Source organism: Triticum aestivum, chromosome 2B (genome assembly GCF_018294505.1).
Source record: "Triticum aestivum cultivar Chinese Spring chromosome 2B, IWGSC CS RefSeq v2.1, whole genome shotgun sequence".
NCBI lineage: Eukaryota > Viridiplantae > Streptophyta > Magnoliopsida > Poales > Poaceae > Triticum > Triticum aestivum.
In genome coordinates, this window is record NC_057798.1 from 192827215 (window position 1) to 192849912 (window position 22698).

The window sequence follows — 22698 nt, forward strand, 5'->3', positions numbered from 1 at the left end:
ATCCTGTGATACAGTGTTTAGTTGTGTGTTGTACACTTTTGGATTTACACCCATTGAAATTAATATGCAAGTCTCACACATGACATCGACTGACATGCAATATTTTTCAGGGAGTACACCATGCCAACTTTGATGTACGCTATATATGGACAACCAAATAATAACAATCTCTACGGTTTCTTAAGAAATGTAACCGCATGAACCAGAAGATCAGATACTGAACATGCTACCTAAAAAATCTCACATATTTACAAGCACAACAGAAAGCTGAATCGAGTCAATCAAGGAGATAATGTTCGTAGTTCGGTACAGCCTGATCAAGTAAAGTTTATCATGCCTAGATTTCCATCTTGCAATTGAGATAAACGACAAAGATGAAGCGATATATTGTACCATCTGGTTAATAAACAGAGCTCAGTATTTGTGCCCCCTTGGATATGCATAACAAGCAAATCGCTAGCGCTTGCACTCTTTGCAGTAATGGGTTAGCGCAGACACCTTGGATGCACATCGGTAGCAGAAGCTGTTCCCACACCTAAAATAAATCAAACAAGGGAGCCGCAAAATCATTTCACATTTATATGGACTAACTTGATAATCGGATAGTAATTTCCATTTGTCAAGCATAGCAATCAAGCAATGGGCGATTTGCCAGGAAGAAATTAATAGAGTTCTCTAATCTGATCTGTACCTGCATTTGATGTAGTTGCATCCCTCCGATTTCTCCACGTACATCCTGCACTTGGGGCACCGCTGCCACCTCTGCCGTCCGGCGAGCCTCCTCAACAGGAGGTCCTCCCGGCCTCGCTCGTCCTGCCCGAGCTCCTGAAACTCCCTGCACCCGACGCCGGCATGCCACGGCGCCGCGCACCGGGCGCAGAACAGCCGGTGGCAATGCGGGCACTCGGCCTCCGCGATCGCCCCTGCCCCGGCCTCGCCGTCGGCGAGAAGAGGCGCCGAGCATTCCCTGTACGGGCAGTACACCGTTTTGGCGCCGAGCAAGGACTCGCACAGCAGGAAACCCCACTTGTCTAGCAGGTCCGAGGAGATGATGCCGAAGCAGCTCTCCGGCTCGACGGTGCCCTCCTTGCAGCCGGGGTCGGGGCATTTGACGCGAGCCACGTTCTCGCCCAGCTTAGCCGCGACGTACCGGACGACGCAGCCTGAGCAGAAGGCGTGGCCGCACGAGCCGACGCTGAACTTGAGGGTGCCAGGCACCGTCTCCATGCAGATGGCGCAATCGAAGAGCTCGCGGTCGCCGTCGCCGTCGACGTCTACCACCGGCGCGTCATCACCGGTGAACTTGGGGTCGATGGGCGATACGATGAACGTCTCTGGCCTGAGTACACGAGGCAATATTGAGTTCGTTGCGTCGACTAAATAGATCTCCGTTCCGAGCCCCGTAGTACGAATGAATCAAGCGCAGGGGCGTAAGAACTAAAAATTTACCACACAACGAACACGACCATCGTCATCGCCACGGCGAGGCCCCAGCAACACCATGCCTTTGCTCGCCCGCTCAGACCCTTCTTATCTCCAGGAGAAGGGCACAAGGCGAGCGGGGTCACGTCGAGGACCGTCTTGCCCGGATTGGCCTCTTCGTCGACGCCGCTCCTTCGGTAGCACACCGCCGCCGCGCCGGCGGTGGCGGTGACGTTGTTGCCGGCCAGGACCACGCTCCGGTTCTCGGGCACGAGGCCTTTGAACGGCTGCTCCTCGGCGGAGAAGACGGCGAGGAGAAGAAGGGCCGTGAAGGGGAAGGCCCCGGCGAACGGCATTGCGCTTCTCCCACTCCGTCGCCGCGTGTGCCAGTCGTGTGCTTGGTTCGGTTGGATCTGAGTTCAGGTTCAGCTATATCCGCGTATCGCGTGCACGTATCCGCGTGAAACGGAACCCCTCGAAAATCGTCGCCGGTGGAGAATTATGATCCATCGATCGGGTCCTGTGCCGGTGCCATGTCAAGGAGGTAAAAGATCGACCGTCTCCATGTGGAATGAACGTGTCGTCGTTGCGTGGCTTTCTCCGTTGATCCAATGCACGTTCTGCTGCCACTAGTTCTGTACATCATGTGGCAAAACAAAAAAACAAAATTTGCCATCTGTTGTTGTACATCATTTTTTTTTGCGGGAGATTGTTGTTGTACATCATTGAGTAGTAATTGCCATGTTTTTTAAAATAAATGTAAAATAGTCTACAGAAGCAAAAGAAAATCCCATAAACAATGGAAAAGGCAAATTTTGCCATGAAAAATAAAATAAATTTGCCATGCGCGACAAAAAGTAAATTTAAGACATATGTAAAGTTTGAAAAGTTAATAAAAGAGGTAATATCACCAGTGGTGTTTAAACTTGCCACCAATGTTCACTTTAGTGCATGAAGTTGAAAAATACGTCGAACTGGTTCTAGAACTTGGCACGTGTGTGCAAATACGGTGCTAATCCAATCGACAGTCGTATAATGCACTGACGTGGCACCATATTTTGATGGGCTGCAGTGAGTGCAGCCCATTTCACACATGTTATGAAATTTGTAAAAAATTTCTAAACTAATATCACAGTAAAAAAAATTTGATTACTTGCGTGTTATAAATATTATACATACAACTAAAATTACTTATTTAAAAAAGGGTCATGTAATTTTAAAAATATTCACTTATTTACATGTGGATTATATTGAAAACTTTTAGTAAATACAAAACTATTAATTATTTACTATGCACAAAAATTATACCCCGTGGCATATATTTAAATTGCAAAAAAATATGGATACAAACATTTTTATTAATATTCACTTGTGATAACTTTTACTCGTGGCATATATTCTTAATTCTATATAACCTTAATATAGCCACATGTATATATTTATAAAAACTCGAAATATTAAATAATATCCAATATTTTTAAATTACATAAAATTCTTATACGAAAAAATTATGAATTAAAAAATGTGCATATAATAAGTGAAATGTTTGTATAGTTAAAATAATAATAATTAGTTGTAATTTCGAAAATGTTTGTATTATTATAAATTATACAAACATTTCTTAATCATAAATAATATTTTATTTATATGATTTTCCAAAAATAATATTTAAATGATTTTAAAATTACTTGAACATTTTGCTAAATAAGTTAGTTTGTGTATGTATATTAATTATAACACACGAATGTTTGAACGTTATTTTTATTACTAACATTATAATTTACATACTTTTTACAAATACTTAAAATTTTATAAAAGCTAACAAGTGCAACATGGCGGCACATACAGGAACACATTTAAACCAGACGACCATGTTCTTTTATAATATAGGGCGTACATAAGGATGTTAGACGAAGGAGAGGTCAAATGGGAACCTTAGGTTTTTTTGTAAGTACTAGTAGAGATTAGCACAAATGCATGTACATGGCAGCATGAGAGGAAATTGAAGTAAACCCATCAAAGTGGCACAACGGCATTGGTATGGTGTCACCCAATGTCGGCAAAGATGTGCATGACAAGGTTTAAAAGACAAACATTATCAGCTGCGCATTAGGCACGAAAGAAGCCTTAATACCGATGTAAGGAATGCTTACTTTTTTCATAATCTTAAAATGTACTCTCTTGCTTCGGTTTGTCAGAGCTATCTCACAAATCTGAGCAACCAAGGTACATACATAGTGATTGGAGGGAATGAATATCACATTTTTACTTTTCTCTCAAAATATTTGATTAGAAAATATTGCTGCCCCCTTCGTAATCTTCCACCTCTCCCTTCTCCTCCTTGCTAGGACGGGGTGAATGGGCGATCACTCAAGCGGGTCTCGTTCATAGATTTCCTAGTTGCGATGCTCGGTGGAAGATAGGGAACCAGCTGGCTGCCATCCATGATAGCCACAAAGGCGTCCCCTTGGACTGCGTGTGCCACCGGCTCGCGTTGCTGTGCAAACCGCCACTATCGATGTCCCAAACCAAGAAATCGGACACTCTCTCACACACACACAACCATGTCCTTTGTCTTGTCAATCATGATAGGCTGAACAAGAATGAGAGGCAGTGAGCTAAGTACTAATGTTGACATTTTGTTTAGCATTTCGGAGATGGAGCTCCTATTCACCGCATTAAATCGTAGTTACCTTATGCCGCCACCACCTGAAGCTAATTCATTTTGGTCGAGCCTACCTTTTTTGTCTTCCCTTCCGCTGCCATTGTCGCCACATTGCGTAGATCATCGACTTGCGCGCTACCACCGGACTAACCATCATCCCCTACCGCTGACGACTAGTGTCGTTGCATAGCCGCCCCACCCCTCTCCCCTTCTCTGATGTAGCCATGTAGGTGATCCCCATCGCACGTGCACCATCAACCTGCACGCCAAGCAGCTTGTCATCGTCTCGTCTCCGTGGCCGACAAAACGCCATCTCACCTCATTACTAGTCCAGACGGGACCTTTTTCCACAGTTTAAGAGAAATCAGTTTCAAAAAAAGTGAAAAATATATTACAAAAACTAACAGTAATGTTCACGGCTCCGGCCCATACCCACCGTCCCGCCATCGAGCAGATACAACAACATACGCAGCCGATGTGTCTCCACAGTCCAAAAATGTGCACACGATCCATTTTTCTTGAATTTCTTCTAGATGGTACGACACCGGGCTGATACTTTCTTAATCATTTTTTTAGGTTAATTCTCAAACATTTCAACTCAATGCCTCAAAAAAACATGAGATATCGCGAACCAACATGTGATTGGATGGTTAGAGGGACAGCGGTATCTCCAGCCCACCAGGGTTCAAGTCCTGTTGCTCACATTATTTTCTGGATTTATTTCAGGATTTTCGGTGATGCGATTTCAGTGCAAGAGACGTTTCCGTCGACGACGAGGCACCTACGATGACTTCGTAAATCTCAATATGATATGAGCACTCTTCTCCTGCCTCGTGGGAGTGAGTAGAACTAGCTCGTCAACAAAACGTGAAACCTACCAGTCCAGCAGTCTCAAGCAACCAATTGCGTGATCTCGCACCTTCTAAAAAACGTGATTCCGCAGGAATTCCTCTCGCACTAATAAATCCATCGAAAGCAGGTTAAGTACCCACCTCTTGACGCTTGGAACGTCTGAGGTCATTTTTTCCCTCTTATTTTTTGACCGGACGACAGGTTAATTCCGTGTCCAGATTGCGTGACAGTGCCCCATAAGCGCCCGGCGGTTTTATCTGGGCAGGCAACGTCGCAGTAGTGTAAACCGCAGCAACCGATCCGGTCGGCCCCGCTTGCCCGATTCTCCAACGCGCCACACGGGCCAAGTACGAAAACGTAAGACGGATTAAGTGCCAGGAAGAAGAAACGCAGCGCACTTACGCAGGCGATCGATCTTGGGTGTAACGCATCGCCACGCCTATAAATGCAGTACCCTCGCCTTCGTTTCTCTTCACCCCACACCGTTCTTGACCAGTCCAGTGAAGCCAGCCATGGCTTCGAAGATCGCCAGCATGTCCTCCTCTCTTGCGGCGCTCCTCCTCGGCGTGCTGCTGCTCTCACGCGGCGGCATCGGCAACGCGGCGCGGCACCTGGAGGAGCCGGAGCTGCCTCCGGATCTCCCGGCACCTCTGCCCAGGCCGGACGTGCTGCCGCCGCTGCCCATACCCGACGTGCTGCCAAAGCCCGAGCTGCCGCCGCTGCCCACACCTGACGAGCAGCCCAGGCCGGAGCTGCCGCCGTTGCCCATACCGGACGTGTTGCCAAAGCTACCGTTGCCGGAGCTGCCGCCGTTGCCTACACCTGACGTGCTGCCGGTGCCGGAGCTGCCGCCGCTGCCCAAACCTGACGTGGAACCAACGCCAGAGCTGCCACCCGTGACCAAGGGTGAGGAGCGACCGAAGACGGAGCTGCCGCCGCTGCCAACCGGTGAGATCGCACCGGAACCGGCTCTGCCGCCTGTTCCTACAGGCGACCTTCCGCCCAAAGGGCTACCCAAGATAGACGAGCCGACGAAAACGGAGCTGCCTCCACTCCCGACCGGTGACCTTCCGCCGAAGCCAGAGGTCGAGCCACCACCCAAGACAGAGGAGCCACCGAAGCCGGAGCTGCCTCCACTCCCTACCGGTGAGCCTCCACCGAAGCCGGAGCTGCCGCCACTCCCCACCAGTGAGCTTGCACCGAAGTCGGCGCAGCCGCCACTGCCCAAGCCCGCGGAGCCAAGACCATGATCACTCAACCACGAAGGATTCCATGCATGGTGCATGATATATTTTGAAACCTCTGTCCATGACGAGCTAGCGTGGCCTTCTTTCCACGTACCTGTTGAGTTGTTGTGAGTGTTTGAGATACATACATATATAATTTACTAATTATAGACCGTCACTACGACGTAATAAGATCGATTCAGCGGATGTGTTTTTCAAGTCGGCAGCAAAGTTGTTTGATTAATTAACGAAAAACCGAGTGAAAACCGTCACATCACTCCTGCAAAAAGAAAACTGGGCAATCAGGGCGATCTGGCGATCCACAACACACACACGCCATCAAGATTGCAATCCGGTGTCATTGTCGTACACCATTGCAAGGGCAACTCCGACTCCGCCAGTTACGACCATCGATGTAGCCTTCACCATAAACAAAATGCCTAGGCCTGCGCATAGCAGGAGAAAAGCTCTGGGCTTGCACCGATCCAGCAGCGAAACCGACCACCCAACTCGTGTCATTATCACCGCATGGGACCCTCCATAGCAGATCCGACTTTAGGAAAACAAAGTGAAGCCCAGCGACCCCTTGAGCATCCAGAAATAAGAGAGGAGTGGATGCAGGAGGCTCCTCAGCGATTAGAGCTTCTCGGCCGTCCGATCATTTTCCTGATGTCGTTTGGGCCGTCCGATCTCGCCGCTGGATCGTCTGGGCCGTACGATATTTACCACATCGTCTACAGCCGTCGGATATATTTCCCTATGAGCGGTGACCCGCCCGGACGTGCCACCGCGCGTTATTTTGGTGCCCCGCCGGGGGTATTTTGGTCATTTCCCTCCTGCCTATAGAAGAGGCGCCCGCTACCGTAGGAGAGACCTAGCTCGATTCCCCCCTTTCCCTCTCTCGATCTCTTCTGCAGCCCTCGTTCCCTTCCTCCCCTTCCCTCGCGCCGCCGCTCTCCTCCCTCGTCGCTCTCTCCGGCCTCATCCGCCACCGCTCCTATGAGCCTCCTCCTCCCCACGAGATCCCTTCTGCTCGAGTCGCCGAGGAGCACCTTCCCCTCCCCGTCCCCAAAGGCAGCTCCGCACTCAACCCTAACCCTAGACCGCGCGCCCGCCCACCCCCGCTGCCTCGAGGCTTGAGCCCGCCCGCGCTGATGGAGCCCAAGCAGCCGGCGGCCAACCTCGCCGCCGCCGCCGCCGAGCCGGAGGAGGACGAGGCGGACGAGGAGATGGAGGACGCGCTGCTGGACCGCGCGCAGGCCCTCATCTCCCGCGCCGTCGAGCAGGAGGCCAACCCCAACCCGCCGCACGGCGACTCCTCGCGCTCCAGCCGCCGCGTCCCTCAACGTCAGGTATACTTTCTTTCCTATTTTGTAAAGCATATCCGCTTCTCCTTTTGCTGTGGTTAGTTCTGTGTACAAATGGACCTAATGCTGATCAAATCTGCTCATCCCATCTGCAGGGCAACATGACCATCGCAGCCAAGGCTGGAGTCACGTTGGAAATCCCAAACGGGGCTGTGCTCGAGAACAAGGTAAGCTTCCTTTCCACGTTTGCTGGCTTCAGAAATGAGGTATAAATATATCTGCTCCTTTAGTAAGTGATACTCTAGATTAGATCTTCCACAATAGTAATTGCTCGAGGGAAAAGAACGGCAGCCAGAACCTAGAATGCAAGTGCACTGTGCACGTAGGGATTTATACTGTAAAATTACAGTTATCGTGCATCTTTGCCTTGTCTAAGACTGAACTTAAAGGCTGCTTGTGGTTAGTAATTTTAGTTAGTAGATGCCCCAGGCCAAATGCATGCACACTATGCGCTAAATGTGATCGCATAAGCTCGTGCTTGGAAATTGAATCATTCTTCGCTCGTTATATCGTCTCTTGAGTTGTGTGTTGTCGAAACTTGTCCAGGTCTCTGCTGAACAGCTTGGAAAGACTATTCCAAATAAAATTATTAAAAAAAATACTTACATGGACTTTTTAAGTATATAAGGTTTGCAAATATAGGCCTCCTTTGATCATAGGATAGGGATGGAAACAGGAACTTCATAGGAAGTGATATGACTTGCATCTCAATTCTTATAAAGAAGTATATGTTATTTGATGCATAGAATAGGAATTTTTCCATTGAGTATAGACCAACGTTCAACGTTTTTCTTTCCTTTCCTTTGGCAGCATTTAGATTCGTTATCTCCAATTGACTGTGAAAATTGGTTCTGCAGATGAAAGTTGGCTGGGTAGTCTGACTGTTTTGTTTGTATATAGAAAAACATGCAGTTTTTTAATAACACGACTATGACTATGGCCATGTGGCTCATGTCGCTGGGTATATCTGAGAGGAAATGAACATCTTTCCGTCTGGCCATTCCAGCAAAGACACACTCGCTCGAATCCATTTAATCTGTTGTTACTTATCTGCAGAGGCTCACAGTTAAACAAGAAGGCCAGGCTCCAGCCAGTGATGTTGAGGCTGCCTATACAACACAGACCCATGCCACTTACAATCACGGTAATTATATTACGGGTTTTTTGTCATTACCAGACTTGCCTACTGTCATTACCAGATTCAGCCAGTGATGTTGAGGCTGCCAAGCAAGCACAAAGATGTCAAAAGCAGTTAAAATAATTCTAAACAATCTGGAAACATATAGCTTTGAATAGACATATATTATTTTGCTGAAGAGTTCAGTCCATGCATGTTTTTGCCATCTAATTTTATGTTCTGCGCTTAAATCAGATAGAGGCTTTAAGAATATCCGGTTTAAATAATGACAGTCTTAATTTGGATAAATAAAATAACAAGAGCTTCAGACTAATGTGGAAAAATGGTCAAAATATAAAAGTTTGGTTCCTCTCAGTTTTGTTAGTGGCCTATATGAATTCCATTTGGCCCACAATATTTTTGTACAGTTATTGATTTGCTAGGGTATATTCTAAACTTAATTTTGTTAGCTTCTATCTGGTGTTCTTTCTTATAACATATTTTTATATGTCGCAAGCTTACTCTGTTGATGAGAGTTTCTCCATGTTTATGAAGAAAAGATTTGGGTTCAGAGCACCTTCGGTTAAAAGAATTAGTTTTCTAATTTTTGCTGGTCAATCACAAAGCATTAATTTTTGTTTGTTTTACAATTTTTTCAGGAGCAATGGGAAATGATGAGTTCCTGCTTCTTTTTATGCCGGTTCAGGAGTGTAGGAAGTGGTTCCTCGCCGGTTGGACGTCGTTCAACCGCAGCTCTGGCACCCACTGAGTACTGCCTCGGCTACAACCTCCCTCGGTGAGTTGCATCTTCCTCCTGCTCCTCTGCTTCGGGTACTGTATGGGACATAGTCAGGGCTATGATGATCGGTTATGGCTGATTTTTTTAGGAGCAATGGGAAATGATGAGCTCCTGCTTCTTTTTATGCCGGTTCAGGAGTGTAGGAAGTGGTTCCTTGCCGGTTGGACGTCGTTCAACCGCAGCTCTGGCACCCACTGAGTACTGCCTCGGCTACAACCTCCCTCTGTGAGTTGCATCTTCCTCCTGCTCCTCTGCTTCGGCTACTGTATGGGACATAGTGAGGGCTATGATGATCAATTATGGCTGATATAAGCATGCTCTCAAGCAATCGAGGCACTTGCGGGTATTAAGTTGGATACCCCCTCGTTTCTTTGCCGTTTTGATCATGTTCTTATTTAGTGGCTCTGTCCTTGGATGGTCATTTCTGATGAGTGATAACCAGGGCAGTTTCACCCTTGTAAGAACATCCAGAAACATGAGACCGATCGAAAACCTCGGCTCCTCAGCGATTTGGGCTTCCTGGCCGTCCGATCATTTTCCTGATGCTATTCTGGTCGTTGGATCTTGCTCTGGATCGATCCCGGTCGCCGGATCGAAACCCGGCGTTGTATCGATGGGTTAGCTCGTTTGGCTCGCAGCGTCGCTCACTCGGTCTATTCGACCCATGCTCGCTGGCATGTGGGGCCCTTTGCGTGCCGTCAGCGACCGTGTGTGCGGGCATGGCCTGTGCGTCCAGTCACGTGCCCCACCGGTCGGAGGCCATTCTTGCTAGGGCAATGATGATTAACCATGGCTGAAATAAATGTGCCTTTGAGCAATCAAGACACCTGTGGGTATCAAGTTGGATCCTCCCTCTTGTCTCTAGAATCCTTTTTGATCTTGTGATACTTATTGTTCTGTCCTTGGATGGTCATTCTTGTTGAGTGATAACCAGGGCAGCTCCACTCTATAAACAGATTGATCTGGTGATAAGAGATGACGGGGGTAGGTCATATGATCGAGAAAAGGCGAATCTGAGCCCACCATGCATTGAACCCCGAATCCTTTTTATTTGTAGTTAAAGGTGTTGCTTATTTATGCTCCGGTGTTTATAGCCGTCTTATGTAAAGATTTCTTCTCTCTCACACCTTTATTGCATATAAGTTGTTCTTGATCTTTTATTGTGTGTTATTGGTCCTTGAAGTTGCACTTTGACTCGCTCCCAGCAAGTTATCAGTTGAATGGCTTGTTTTAATTCTCTGCAACAACATAGGTGCAGAGGAGGTTTCCATTCTTTTGTTTGATATATAGGTGCTAAAAGGCGAGTAGTGAGTCAGTGGCAGGGTGGTTAGGGTGGGTCTATATAGGTATATAAGTATGTTGTCAGTCTGCTTCTTTTTGTATTATCCTGATCCCGTGTTTAAATGAATCAACTCAAATTTGTATTTATGCTCTATGTGTGATTGGTCATGAGCCCAGCCCATAATGTATACTTGAACAATTAGGCATTCTTGATGACACCCTATTTTTTACTTTGGTATGTATTTTCTTTGTTGTTAGAACTATTGTTTTGCCTATGCCTGGTTGCTATTCAGAGTTGTTAGAACTTTTTTTGATCCTTGCTGCTTGCTGATATTGTGGTATCTCTAGCCTGATTTTAGTGCGCTAGCGACAATTAGCACTGCTAAACTTGAAACCAAAATGAAGCTATGAGTTACCCCATAAGTTGTGTAGAAAACGAGATTCATCTTCAAATCAAGTCATGTTTATTCTTATTGTTTCAAGGAACATCCTGCTATTGTTTTTACCTCCTGAATTGTCAAGTATTAAAATGTAAAAATATAAAAATTCACTGAATTAAGAACTTCCATATTGTTTTCTATTTTACCAGTTTGGAATCCATTGATCACCGATTGTGTGTATGTTCTGATCCAAGAAGCAAATTTTACTGTTCAATCCTTTTGTTGAGGCTTGCAGAAAAACAGGTTAATCTATCTTTTGTTCACATGCCTTGCTACCTAATTTTACATGAGCTTTGCTTCACGGATGTACATATTTTTCTTTATCCTGTAATGTTGACAGGCTCATTTTTCTGGTAGTGAAGAAATGAGAGGAAGTGGAAGGATATAAGGTAGCTTCTGCAGAATCCAAGTAAGACTTTGTTCCTTACCCATGCTTGAACAAAGAGCAGCACACAACATGTATGTTAGTGTTTCAATTTCAAATGAGGGAATTTCATATCATTAATAGTGGTAACTAATGATTTAAAGTAACTTTTAGTTCTGCTAAAATTATTTTTCTTTTTTGAATTTCCACAAAATGGAATAGTAATGATTTTAAGCTAAATAATGAGTTCTCTTTGTGTGTCACTAGGTAATAGAAGGAATAAGAAGCAAGTTTTATATATTATATGGAATACTTATTTTAAATAGCTATTGAGTTATGCCGTGTAGTTTCTTCTTGGTGTGTATGTTGTTCTTATGCTATTTAATATGGTGACTATTTAATTTACTGTCATACGGTTAATTCCTTTGAAATTCTTGGTCACCTGCTTAGATAGTGACAAATAGTGTATTCTTTATTAATTTTTTTGTGCTGCGATCTTCATTTATATGCAGAACCAAACATGTGGGTAGCCTAAAAGTACATTTAAAACGCAAATCGCCCTAAGATATCCCAGTGTGTGGTTTAACCTGAACATATCTTAACTTGCAAATAAGCATGATTTTCTTACAACTTGCTTCTATGATGTCTCCCTTATTTGCATTCTTAATCAGTATACTTGGAGTCCACATCCAAGATCAAAGCATCTAGCTCTGTGCACTCAGGTTCTCAGGAGTATCTCACAAATGAGTCATCATAGGTGAGAGATGTCTCATCCAGCCGGACGATATTATTGACCATTTAATAGCAGCTGACCAACAGTTTTGGTAATTAGAGAAGAAGACAATTCCACAGAAGCAAAGCCAGTGCATTGGTAGGGAGCTAAATTAGCAGGCATGCTACCTATACTAAATACATGTTGTGCTTCATCTCCCTTCTGTCCTTCTATGTATTGAACTCATTGGCATCTGATGTAACCTGTTAATATTCTTAATGAAATCACCCATAATGGGCATTTTTCTTAAATAAAAGATTACAGTAACCATGACTAAGGCTTCATAAAGGATTGTGTCTCCCTTGGTGTTATTTGCAACAGCTGAGTAGCTCCGGAGAGTGTCAATGTATGTGCCCAAACTCAGTAGAACAAGCACTAACGATAGCAGAACTTGAAAAATCGAGGAGATGGCTCATGGCTGCTCTCACCATATAGTTCAAAGGTTCACTATCCAATGATGCTATTTATGTTTAGGGTACTTATTGTATAACTGGTTATAACAGATATGTTGTTTTATGATGACATATATTTAGGAAAGAACATATTCAAATAGAGAAATTTTGCTGTGTTAGATTTTTATTATTACCAAGTATATGAGTTTGCTCTATCTGGTTGTCTCAAAGTATAACAGTTATACGAGAATATGATAATCAATTGCATGTTTGTGAAGAACAGAGCCCTGTAAGTGTGGCAGTATTGTCTCTTTCTAGAGACATACTTGACTGCTTATTAAGTTGTGGGTTGTTTTTTGACAGATATATTTTCTCACTTTCTTACAACAACTTAGTCTCCAGTTATTGTACAAGTCTGGTGCGCAAGTGTTGTTTCGTTCCATCTTCAGTTTGATTATTGTTTTTTTTTGGTGAGAAAATTTCTGATCTATTCATCAACTGTCAAGGCAGTACAATTCCTATTTTTATTTTTTAAACAGGGTTCCTAGATCAAATTGTCTGGGCTGGGACAAGAAAAGGAACATGCTCTTGACTGAGCGCGGGCCACGGAGATGGTGAGGATGCCGAGCTGTCTGCGGCATGGTCGTTGCTCCTCCGGACTTGGTAGGAGGAGTGAGGAGGTCGATCCATCCTCGGCTTCGTCGTCGTCGTGCATCCGTCAAGAGATGCTCGCGCGCCGGGAGACGAATCCACATCTGCTCCTGCTCGACTGCTTCCAAATCGAGTGACGCATGCTTCTGCTTGCTATGGAGGCCGCTGCTCTGATCCGCTCCAACTGCCAGCGATGTTCCTCCTCAAGGTCAAGGTTGGTACCCATATTTGCTTCAGTTTGCTCTTCCCCCTCTCACTTACCTTCCCTCTCATGCATGCGCTTGGTTTCTTCCTCACGCAGGCAGGCTGGGTGGGCTCCTCGTCGGCGTCGGCTTTCCCTGCCTGCCACTGCTTTCTGATGGAGCGGACCTTTGGATGCTCCTGTGCCTCTGGTGGTGGGCTAGGTAACTCTCTTTCTTTAATGTGCTCGTGGTCATCTTTATGCACTTCAAGCAGGGGGGCAAGCAGCTAGACTGAATACGAATCTCCTTGCAGTGTTTTACTAAAAGAAAAATCATAACAACATTACAAATAGTAAGTTGTTTCTCACTGACAAAACATCAGTTTAATTTGATGGTTCGACACCGATTTGCACTACTTGAGAAATTATTAGGATTTACAAACTAAACTGGACATTATAAACAGCAAGCAAAAAAACATGTCATAGAACCACCCCTTGTTGTTCCATGTAGAAAACTGAAACTATAACCATGTACTCCCTCTGTACAGAAATATAAGAGTGTTTAGATCACTACTTGCCCAAGCAACACCAACATAGATATGGGGGAGGAAGAGGAGACCTGGATGGCACGTTCCGTCTCCCATAAGTGACTGCGATGGGAGGATCATGTCTCCGACATCCTCCTGCAAGCCTGCAACTGCTGCCTGCCCTAGCAACGTAATAAGGCGAGCCTCCCGCCCCACAACTTATGGGAGCAAGAACTAGAGATAAAATATGATAACAAATGTTTACCAATATAATTATGATGTTGCCTGGGCAGTGAAGGTACTGGTGCCCGTGCGACGCATCATTGTTGTAATGGAAAATAGCATAATTTAGACGCCTAATTTGTAGTTGTGCAAGTTGTATCCTTTTTGAGGTGGAGCAACTTTGTGGTCTGCTAATTTAGAGAGACTGGTTGGCCTTCAATTATTTGTGTCGTTGCTTGATCCTACTAGCTCAGTGTGCATTGGTTGTTTAATTGTTTCCTGTTTATACCCCCTACACGCACTAACCTTTTTATCTAGCACTAATGGTATTTATTTTATCACAGGCTGGAACTGCTCTGTTGGATCCTTACCTTTCTTTTGCAGTGACACTGAATGGTTTGGCTGGTCCACAACACAGTCTCAGGTAATCTTGATTTTACATGGTGAATGTTCTATGTTGCATCATGATCAACCTGTGCTTGCCAAATGGATCTCCTTAAACAAATTCTTCCTAATAAATTGCAAAAGTCCTAATGGAGAAAAATTATGTTCGTGCCCTTCTAAAATGATGTATGTACTTATTGGCTTTGCGAGTTCCTCGCAGATTGTGCTTTTCATTCTTATGTAGCAATGCATCACTTCTCTAGGTGAAAAAATGATAGAAACAAATGCTCGGTTTAAATATGTTAGATCCTTGATTCATTGCTAAGGTGTGCAATTTATTTTGGATAGGGATGGATGGTCAAGTTGTATATGGCTTCCACCATGTACGAGATGAAAAGCCATATCTTGCTCAAGGACCAGTTGCAAATAAGGTGCCGAAAGAAATTCTTTAATGGTGTAATATGTAGCGGCTTAATGCTTTAATGTATGTCATTGTTAAGTGATATCTTTATGGAAGCCCATAGTAATTTACTGAAATGTTTTGGTGAGGAGCTTAGCATTCAGAATGTGCTGGTTAGCAACATCTTCATTAGTTAAGTTGTCTTCTATCAGTAGGATATAAGTATGGCAGACTCATAGATCACGTGATGTTGCACACATATGAAAGAACTCATGCACCCAAGTTGTCCCATATTATTATTATGTGGATCCAGCTGTATACTTGATAGATAAGCTGGATGTGCAAGTTTTCTAGAATATGTAACTTCTGAATAACAAGAAACTGGTTTCAAACGCTCCTTTTCATTTGCTGTATCATAGTTATCTAGTACCTAAGAATTCTATGTCGTGGAAGGTAATGTCAAAATACGTTTTTTTTGTGATGAGCGCAATTAAGAGTGTCAACACAATATTAAAACTAGATTAAACATTAGCTCTGACCAGATGGCAATATATTTTGTCATATTACAGGGCAGTTAAAGAGTGGATGCCCAACTGCTCTGATGTAGGCCGCTCCGAATCAATTATCCGATATATGGCGTCTCTTGAAGGTAACTAAGAAACCTGCGACGCAGTTTTTGTTGTGCCTGCATTATTTGCTATGCCAGAATACTTTCCATTACCCAGTTCTACTTTGGTATTTCCTTCTGCATCGGCTTATTAGATTTCAACCTTACATGTTCATCTTGGAAAAGATCTTACATCATAATTTGGTGTCTCCGTTCAGTTCTAATCAATAAAAAAAATTGTTGTTTCTTGTAATGATGAACATTTTATAGTTGTAGCATAATTAGATGATGATATTGTTAAAGGTTAACTGATTTATGAACATACTTCCATTATTATTCTGCATATTGCCATTTCTTTTACTGTATACACAACTTTCAAAAGTTGGCTAGGTAATTGGTTCACACGTAGTGTGCAGTGACATACCTCATGCAAATATAATCCACGATATTGTCTATTTCTATTGTGTGCTCACATGACCACCGGAATATTTCACTAATTTATATGCTTAGGCAGGTTCACTGGATGATATGCATCATGGATCGTAGGTACTATTTGGTTTAGTTTAATACAATCTGCTGATATTAAGGTATAATAACTGAAAACTTCCAGAGGTTAATGGGAAGGCAGAACTGATAAGCATAAGCATAAGCAGCTAGAAATGTTTTGTCTGCTTGTGAACAGATAAAGCCAAAAAAGAATGTGCGTTATGAGTATAAAAATAGCACGCCATATGAGTATAAGTAAGAATACTAATGAGCTTTCGCTCATGCTTATGAACTGATCCATCTACTTATATAGAATGATGAGATGTGATCATGCACGTGCACTATCCAATTTCTTACTACTAATTAGATAAGTTCAGCTATAACGGAGTATAAGTAAGAATACTAATAAGTTCAGCTATAAAAATAGCACGCCATATGAGTATAAGTAAGAATACTAATGAGCTTTCGCTCATGCTTATGAACTGATCCATCTACTTATATAGAATGATGAGATGTGATCATGCACGTGCACTATCCAATTTCTTACTACTAATTAGATAAGTTCAGCTATAACGGAGTTGGTATCATGCCCTTTTACATTGTGTACATTGTTTGGTGTTCAAGATAAAATCATGATGTTTTTTTCTCATTTGAATGTGAATGACATGATGCGTGTTTCTGTGCTCGTTGGTCCTCTTTTGTCCTGACCATTATGAATTTATAGCATTTCATATATACATAATTAATTTTTCCCATTTAGATATCATATGATTTTCCTTCTACCAATACTACTATTTATGGTCTCATGCCTCTCTGTCAGGATTCTCAGTGGTCTCATGCCTCTCTGTCAGGATTCTCCCAATTTGAAAGAGGTACACAAACGTTACTTTCTTTGTCAGGGTTTGTCTACATTTATCTTTAAGGCTACAACCTGGAGTCTCATGGGGGTGTGGAGATGATACCTAAGTAATCTAGGGCATTGCTTTGTTAGGGGTTCACTTATGTACAAGAATGGCATGTTCTTTCTTGTGTAATATATCGTGGGTTTTTTTCTGCTCAACACCATCTAGACTATGTATCATTGTAACCTGCTTTATGGTTTGGACCTGAGCGCTGGAGCATGGTGCTGGACAGGGAACGAGTCCCTAAGACCGCTCTTTGGAATTCCAATATAGATGAAGATAGAAGTGAAATTTGAGGGCCAACAAATATGTTGTATCGTGGATGTCCCCCTTTACATCATTGTTTTATGAAATGCACTAACGCTCCTGGAAGGTTGTTCTGAGTATATTTGTATATTTTTTACAACAAGTATGATTTGGTGTGAAGTTATCCAATGTCGTGTGATGAACCTTGATGTTTAGTATTGAATCATTAGTAAGTGTTTAGTAACCTGCTTTTTTAGATGTTACCTTTGTAGCGGAGTTGTTTTTGGCATAACTTTAATCTATATTGGGCAGTTGCCTTGCTTATGCATGGATGTGCTGCAAACTTTGTTTTAGATTAGGACATTGCTCTCTCATGTTCGCCCTCTTGGTACTGAACTGGATGGAAGTGGTTACCTTTCATGGTCTCATGAATGTACTGAACAATCTCACGACGATGTTGAACTCGATGATGTCTTCTATTAGAAATGAATGCTTCTTCTTCTTCTTTTTCCTCTTCTTCTTCTTCTTCGTTATTTTATTGTCCTATTTCAATACGTATGCTAAACCAGGATTTCTACTAACTCGAGAATTACTGCTTCACCATATCGTTAGGACCGGCACCCTCGCGCCAAGGCGCGTTGCCGATCTAGTGTCAGATGAGGCCGACTACCAAAACACTGTTGTAACCTAGCTCCGCCCGAAGCTGCCTGCGTTGCCTCACAAGAAGCCGAGTAAACATCCACATCACTGGATGGGCACTTATCGACCGCGATGTCGTGCACGTCTAGCCTGTCAGAAGCACAACCAGGGCCAAGGACTCCAAGACGGCATCCTAAAGAGGGAATACAACACTAAAAGGGGCAAAAATCTCTAAGTGTGCAAACGAGCTCGAAACTAGATGAAACTTGGCATGGTGTCTTCATAGGACCTGGGTAGGGTGTGGTAAAAGTTTAAGAGTGTTATGACAAACAACTTCACACATTTCGAGTATAATTCAAACACTCTCCAGCGAAGTGTCAATGTTTCAAACGGAAACCTTCACATGCCACATACAAATTCAACTTCAAACTTTTTACATGATCAATACACACCATTATAAGCCACATACTCAATTTAGCCAATTTTTTAGTTGGTTTGCTATTTCTGAAGCATCAACTAATTTTTCGGCCACTAACAAGGGCAAAATACTTTGAGTGTGCAAACGAGGTTGAAACTGAATGAAACTTGACATGGTGTCTTCATAGTGTTGGGAAACGTAGCATGCAATTTAAAAAAAAAATCCTACGCTCACGCAAGATCTATCTAGGAGATGCATAGCAACTAGAGAGGAGAGTGTGTCCACGTACCCTCATAGACCGAAAGCGGAAGCGTTAACTTAACGCGGTTGATGTAGTTGAACGTCTTCTCGAATCAACCGATCAAGTATCGAACGTACGACACCTCCGAGTTCTGCACACATTCAGCTCGATGACGTCCCTCGAACTCTTGATCCAGTAGAAGCATGAAGGAGTCGATGAGTTCCGTCAGCACGACAGCGTGATGACGATGTTGGTTATGTGATCCGCGTAGGGCTTCGCCTAAGCACTACGACAATATGACCAAAGGAGTAAACGATGGAGGAGGGAACCGCACACGGCTAAGCAATTGATGTACCTTTGGGGTGCCCCCTGCCCCCATATATAAAGGAGGAGGGGGAGGCCGACTGGCCATAGGGGGCGCGCCAAGTGGGGGGAGTCCCACTAGGACTCCCCCAGTCCTAGTCGGCTTCCCTCCTTCCTTCCAACGGACAGGGGGAAAGGGGAAAGAGGGGGAGAGGGAGAAGGAAAGGGGGGCCGCGCCTCCACCCCTTGTCCAATTCGGATTGGCTTGGGGGCGCAACCTCTCGTGGCCTGCCTCCTCCTCTCCCTATGGCCATGAGGCCCATTAACTTTCCCGGGGTTCCGGTAACCTCCCGGTACCCCGAAAAATCCCTGAACCTCTTCGGAACCATTCCGGTGTCTGTATATAACCTTCCAATATATCAACCTTTACCTCTCGGCCATTTCGAGACTCCTCGTCATGTCCATGATCTCATCCGAAACTCCGAACAACCTTCGGTCAACAAAACACATAACTCATATAATACAGATCGTCATCGAACGTTAAGCGTGCGGACCCTACGGGTTTGAGAACTCTGTAGACATGACCGAGACACCTCTCCGGTCAATAGCCAATAGCGGAACCTGGATGCTCATATTGGTTCCCACATATTCCACAAAGATCTTTATCAGTCGAACCGCAATGTCAACATATGTTATTCCCTTTGTCATCGGTATGTTACTTGCCCGAGATTCGATCGTCGGTGTCTTCATATCTAGTTCAATCTTATTACCGGCAAGTCTCTTTATGTTGGGGAACGGAGTAATTTCAAAAAAATTCCTACGCACACACAAGATCATGGTGATGCATAGCAACGAGAGGGGAGAGTGTGTCCACGTACCCTCGTAGACCGAAAGCGGAAGCGTTAGCACAACGCGGTTGATGTAGTCATACGTCTTCACGATCCGACCGATCAAGTACCAAACGCACGGCACCTCCGAGTTCAGCACATGTTCAGCTCGATGACGTCCCTCGAACTCCGATCCAGCCGAGCTTTGAGAGAGAGTTACGTCAGCACGATGGCGTGGTGACGATGATGATGTTCTACCGATGCAGGGCTTTGCCTAAGCACCGCTACAATATTATCGAGGTGGATTATGGTGGAGGGGGGCCCCGCACACGGCTAAGAGATCCACGGGATCAATTGTTGTGTCTCCAAGTGGTGCCTCCCTCCCCGTATATAAAGGAGTGGAGCAGGGGGAGGGGGTCGGTTACCCTAGGCGCGCCCCATGAGGAGTCCTACTCCCACCGGGAGTAGGACTCCCCCTTCCAAGTGGAGTAGGAGAGGAGAGGGAAGGAGAGAGAGGGGGAAAGGAAAGGGGGGCGCCGCCCCCCCCCTCCTTGTCCAATTCGGACTGGGAGGGGGAAGGGGGCGCGCGGCTGCCCTTGGCCGCCCCTCCTCTTCTCCACTAGGGCCCAATAGGCCCATTAGTCTCCCCGGGGGGTTCCGGTAACCTCCCGGTACTCCGGTATATGCCCGATACTCCCCGAAACACTTCCGGTGTCCGAACATAGTCATCCAATATATCGATCTTTATGTCTCGACCATTTCGAGACTCCTCGTCATGTCCGTGATCATATCCAGGATAGCGAACTACCTTCGGTACATCAAAACATATAAACTCATAATATAACCGTCATCTAACTTTAAGCGTGCGGACCCTACGGGTTCGAGAACTATGTAGACATGACCGATACACGTCTCCGGTCAATAACCAATAGCAGAACCTGGATGCACATATTGGCTCCTACATATTCTATGAAGATCTTTATCGATCAAACCGCATAACAACATACGTTGTTTCCTTTGTCATCGGTATGTTACTTGCCCGAGATTCGATCGTTGGTATCTCAATACCTAGTTCAATCTCGTTACCGGCAAGTCTCTTTACTCGTTATGTAATGCATCATCCCGCAACTAACTCATTAGCTACATTGCTTGCAAGGCTTAAAGTGATGTACATTACCGAGAGGGCCCAGAGATACCTCTCCGACAATCGGAGTGACAAATCCTAATCTCGAAATACGCCAACTCAACATGTACCTTCGGAGACACTTGTAGAGCTCCTTTATAATCATCTAGTTACGTTGTGACGTTTGGTAGCACACAAAGTGTTCCTCCGGTAAATGGGAGTTGCATAATCTCATAGTTGTAGGAACATGTATAAGTCATGAAGAAAGCAATAGCAACATACTAAACGATCAAGTGCTAAGCTAACGGAATGGGTCAAGTCAATCACATCATTCTCCTAATGATATGACCCCGTTAATCAAATGACAACTCATGTCTATGGTTTAGGAAACACAACCATCTTTGATCAACGAGCTAGTCAAGTAGAGGCATACTAGTGACACTATGTTTGTCTATGTATTCACACATGTATTATGTTTCCTGTTAATACAATTCTAGCATGAATAATAAACATTTATCATGATATAAGGAAATAAATAATAACTTTATTATTGCCTCTAGGGCATATTTCCTTCAGCCTCCCACTTGCACTAGAGTCAATAATCTAGAATACACAATAATGATTCTAACACCCATGGAGCCTTGGTGCTGATCATATCTTGCTCATGGAAGAGGCTTAGTCAATGGGTCTGCAACATTCAGATCCGTATGTATCTTGCAAATCTCTATGTCTCCCACCTGGACTTGGTCGTGGATGGAATTGAAGCGTCTCTTGATGTGCTTGGTTCTCTTGTGAAATCTGGATTCCTTTGCTAAGGCAATTGCACCAGTATTATCACAAAAGATTTTCATTGGACCCGATGCACTAGGTATGACACCTAGATCGGATATGAACTCCTTCATACAGACTCCTTCATTTGCTGCTTCCGAAGTAGCTATGTACTCCGCTTCACATGTAGATCCCGCCATGATGCTTTATTTAAAACTGCACCAACTGACAGCTCCACTGTTCAATATAAACACGTATCCGGTTTGCGATTTAGAATTGTTCGGATTAGTGTCAAAGCTTGCATCGACGTAACCATTTATGACTAGCTCTTTGTCACCTCCATAAACGAGAAACATATCCTTAGTCCTTTTCAGGTATTTCAGGATATTCTTGATCATTGTCCAGTGATCCACTCCTGGATTACTTTGGTACCTCCCTGCTAAACTTATTGCTAAGCATACATCAGTTCTGGTACACAACATTGAATACATGATAGAGCCTATGGCTGAAGCATAGGGAACATCTTTCATTTTCTCTCTATCTTCTGCTGTGGTCGGGCATTGAGTCTGACTCAGCTTCACACATTGTAATACAGGCAAGAACCCTTTCTTTGCTTGATCCATTTTGAACTTTTTCAAAACTTTATCAAGGTATGTGCTTTGTGAAAGTCCAATTAAGCGTCTTGATCTATCTCTATAGATCTTGATGCCCAATATATAAGCAGCTTCACCGAGGTCTTTCATTGAAAAACTTTTATTCAAGTATCCTTTTATGCTATCCAGAAATTTTATATCATTTCCAATCAACAATATGTCGTCTACATATAATATCAGAAATGCTACAGAGCTCCCACTCACTTTCTTGTAAATACAGGCTTCTCCAAAAGTCTGTATAAAACCATATGCTTTGATCACACTATCAAAGTGTTTATTCCAACTCTGAGACACTTGCACTAGTCCATAAATGGATCGCTGGATCTTGCACACTTTGTTAGCACCTTTTGGATCGACAAAACCTTCTAGTTGCATCATATACAACTCTTCTTCTAGAAATCCATTCAGGAATGCAGTTTTGAC

General features: G+C 44.1%; 3 protein-coding genes across 6 annotated transcripts; 2 read left to right on the plus strand and 1 right to left on the minus strand.

The window, feature by feature from the left end:
• Positions 1–262: 262 nt before the first annotated feature.
• Positions 263–1900, minus strand: LOC123041031 (probable E3 ubiquitin-protein ligase RNF217). Its single transcript, XM_044463730.1, has 3 exons — positions 1450–1900; positions 692–1339; positions 263–535 (listed from the first exon to the last, which is right to left on the minus strand). Exons 1-3 carry the CDS (start codon positions 1776–1778, stop codon positions 457–459), a joined length of 1056 nt encoding a protein of 351 aa, XP_044319665.1. The 5' UTR covers positions 1779–1900; the 3' UTR covers positions 263–456.
• A 5162-nt stretch (positions 1901–7062) lies between these two features.
• LOC123041032 (uncharacterized) lies at positions 7063–9446 on the plus strand. The gene is made up of 4 exons (XM_044463731.1): positions 7063–7517; positions 7628–7699; positions 8589–8676; positions 9309–9446. The coding sequence occupies exons 1-4, from the start codon at positions 7320–7322 to the stop codon at positions 9416–9418; spliced, it is 468 nt and encodes a 155-aa protein (XP_044319666.1). The 5' UTR covers positions 7063–7319; the 3' UTR covers positions 9419–9446.
• Positions 9447–12626: 3180 nt separating this feature from the next.
• LOC123041033 (uncharacterized) lies at positions 12627–17424 on the plus strand. Of its 4 annotated transcripts, none has more exons than XM_044463734.1 (6): positions 12627–13752; positions 14623–14702; positions 15011–15093; positions 15632–15711; positions 16976–17027; positions 17290–17424. In XM_044463734.1, exons 1-5 carry the CDS (start codon positions 13542–13544, stop codon positions 17020–17022), a joined length of 501 nt encoding a protein of 166 aa, XP_044319669.1. In that variant the 5' UTR covers positions 12627–13541; the 3' UTR covers positions 17023–17027; positions 17290–17424. The 4 variants fall into 4 exon arrangements, with proteins under 4 accessions (XP_044319669.1, XP_044319670.1, XP_044319668.1 ...); XM_044463735.1 differs by having other exon boundaries at positions 12627–13562; positions 13650–13752; positions 17007–17424; XM_044463733.1 differs by having other exon boundaries at positions 16976–17424.
• Positions 17425–22698: the final 5274 nt, after the last annotated feature.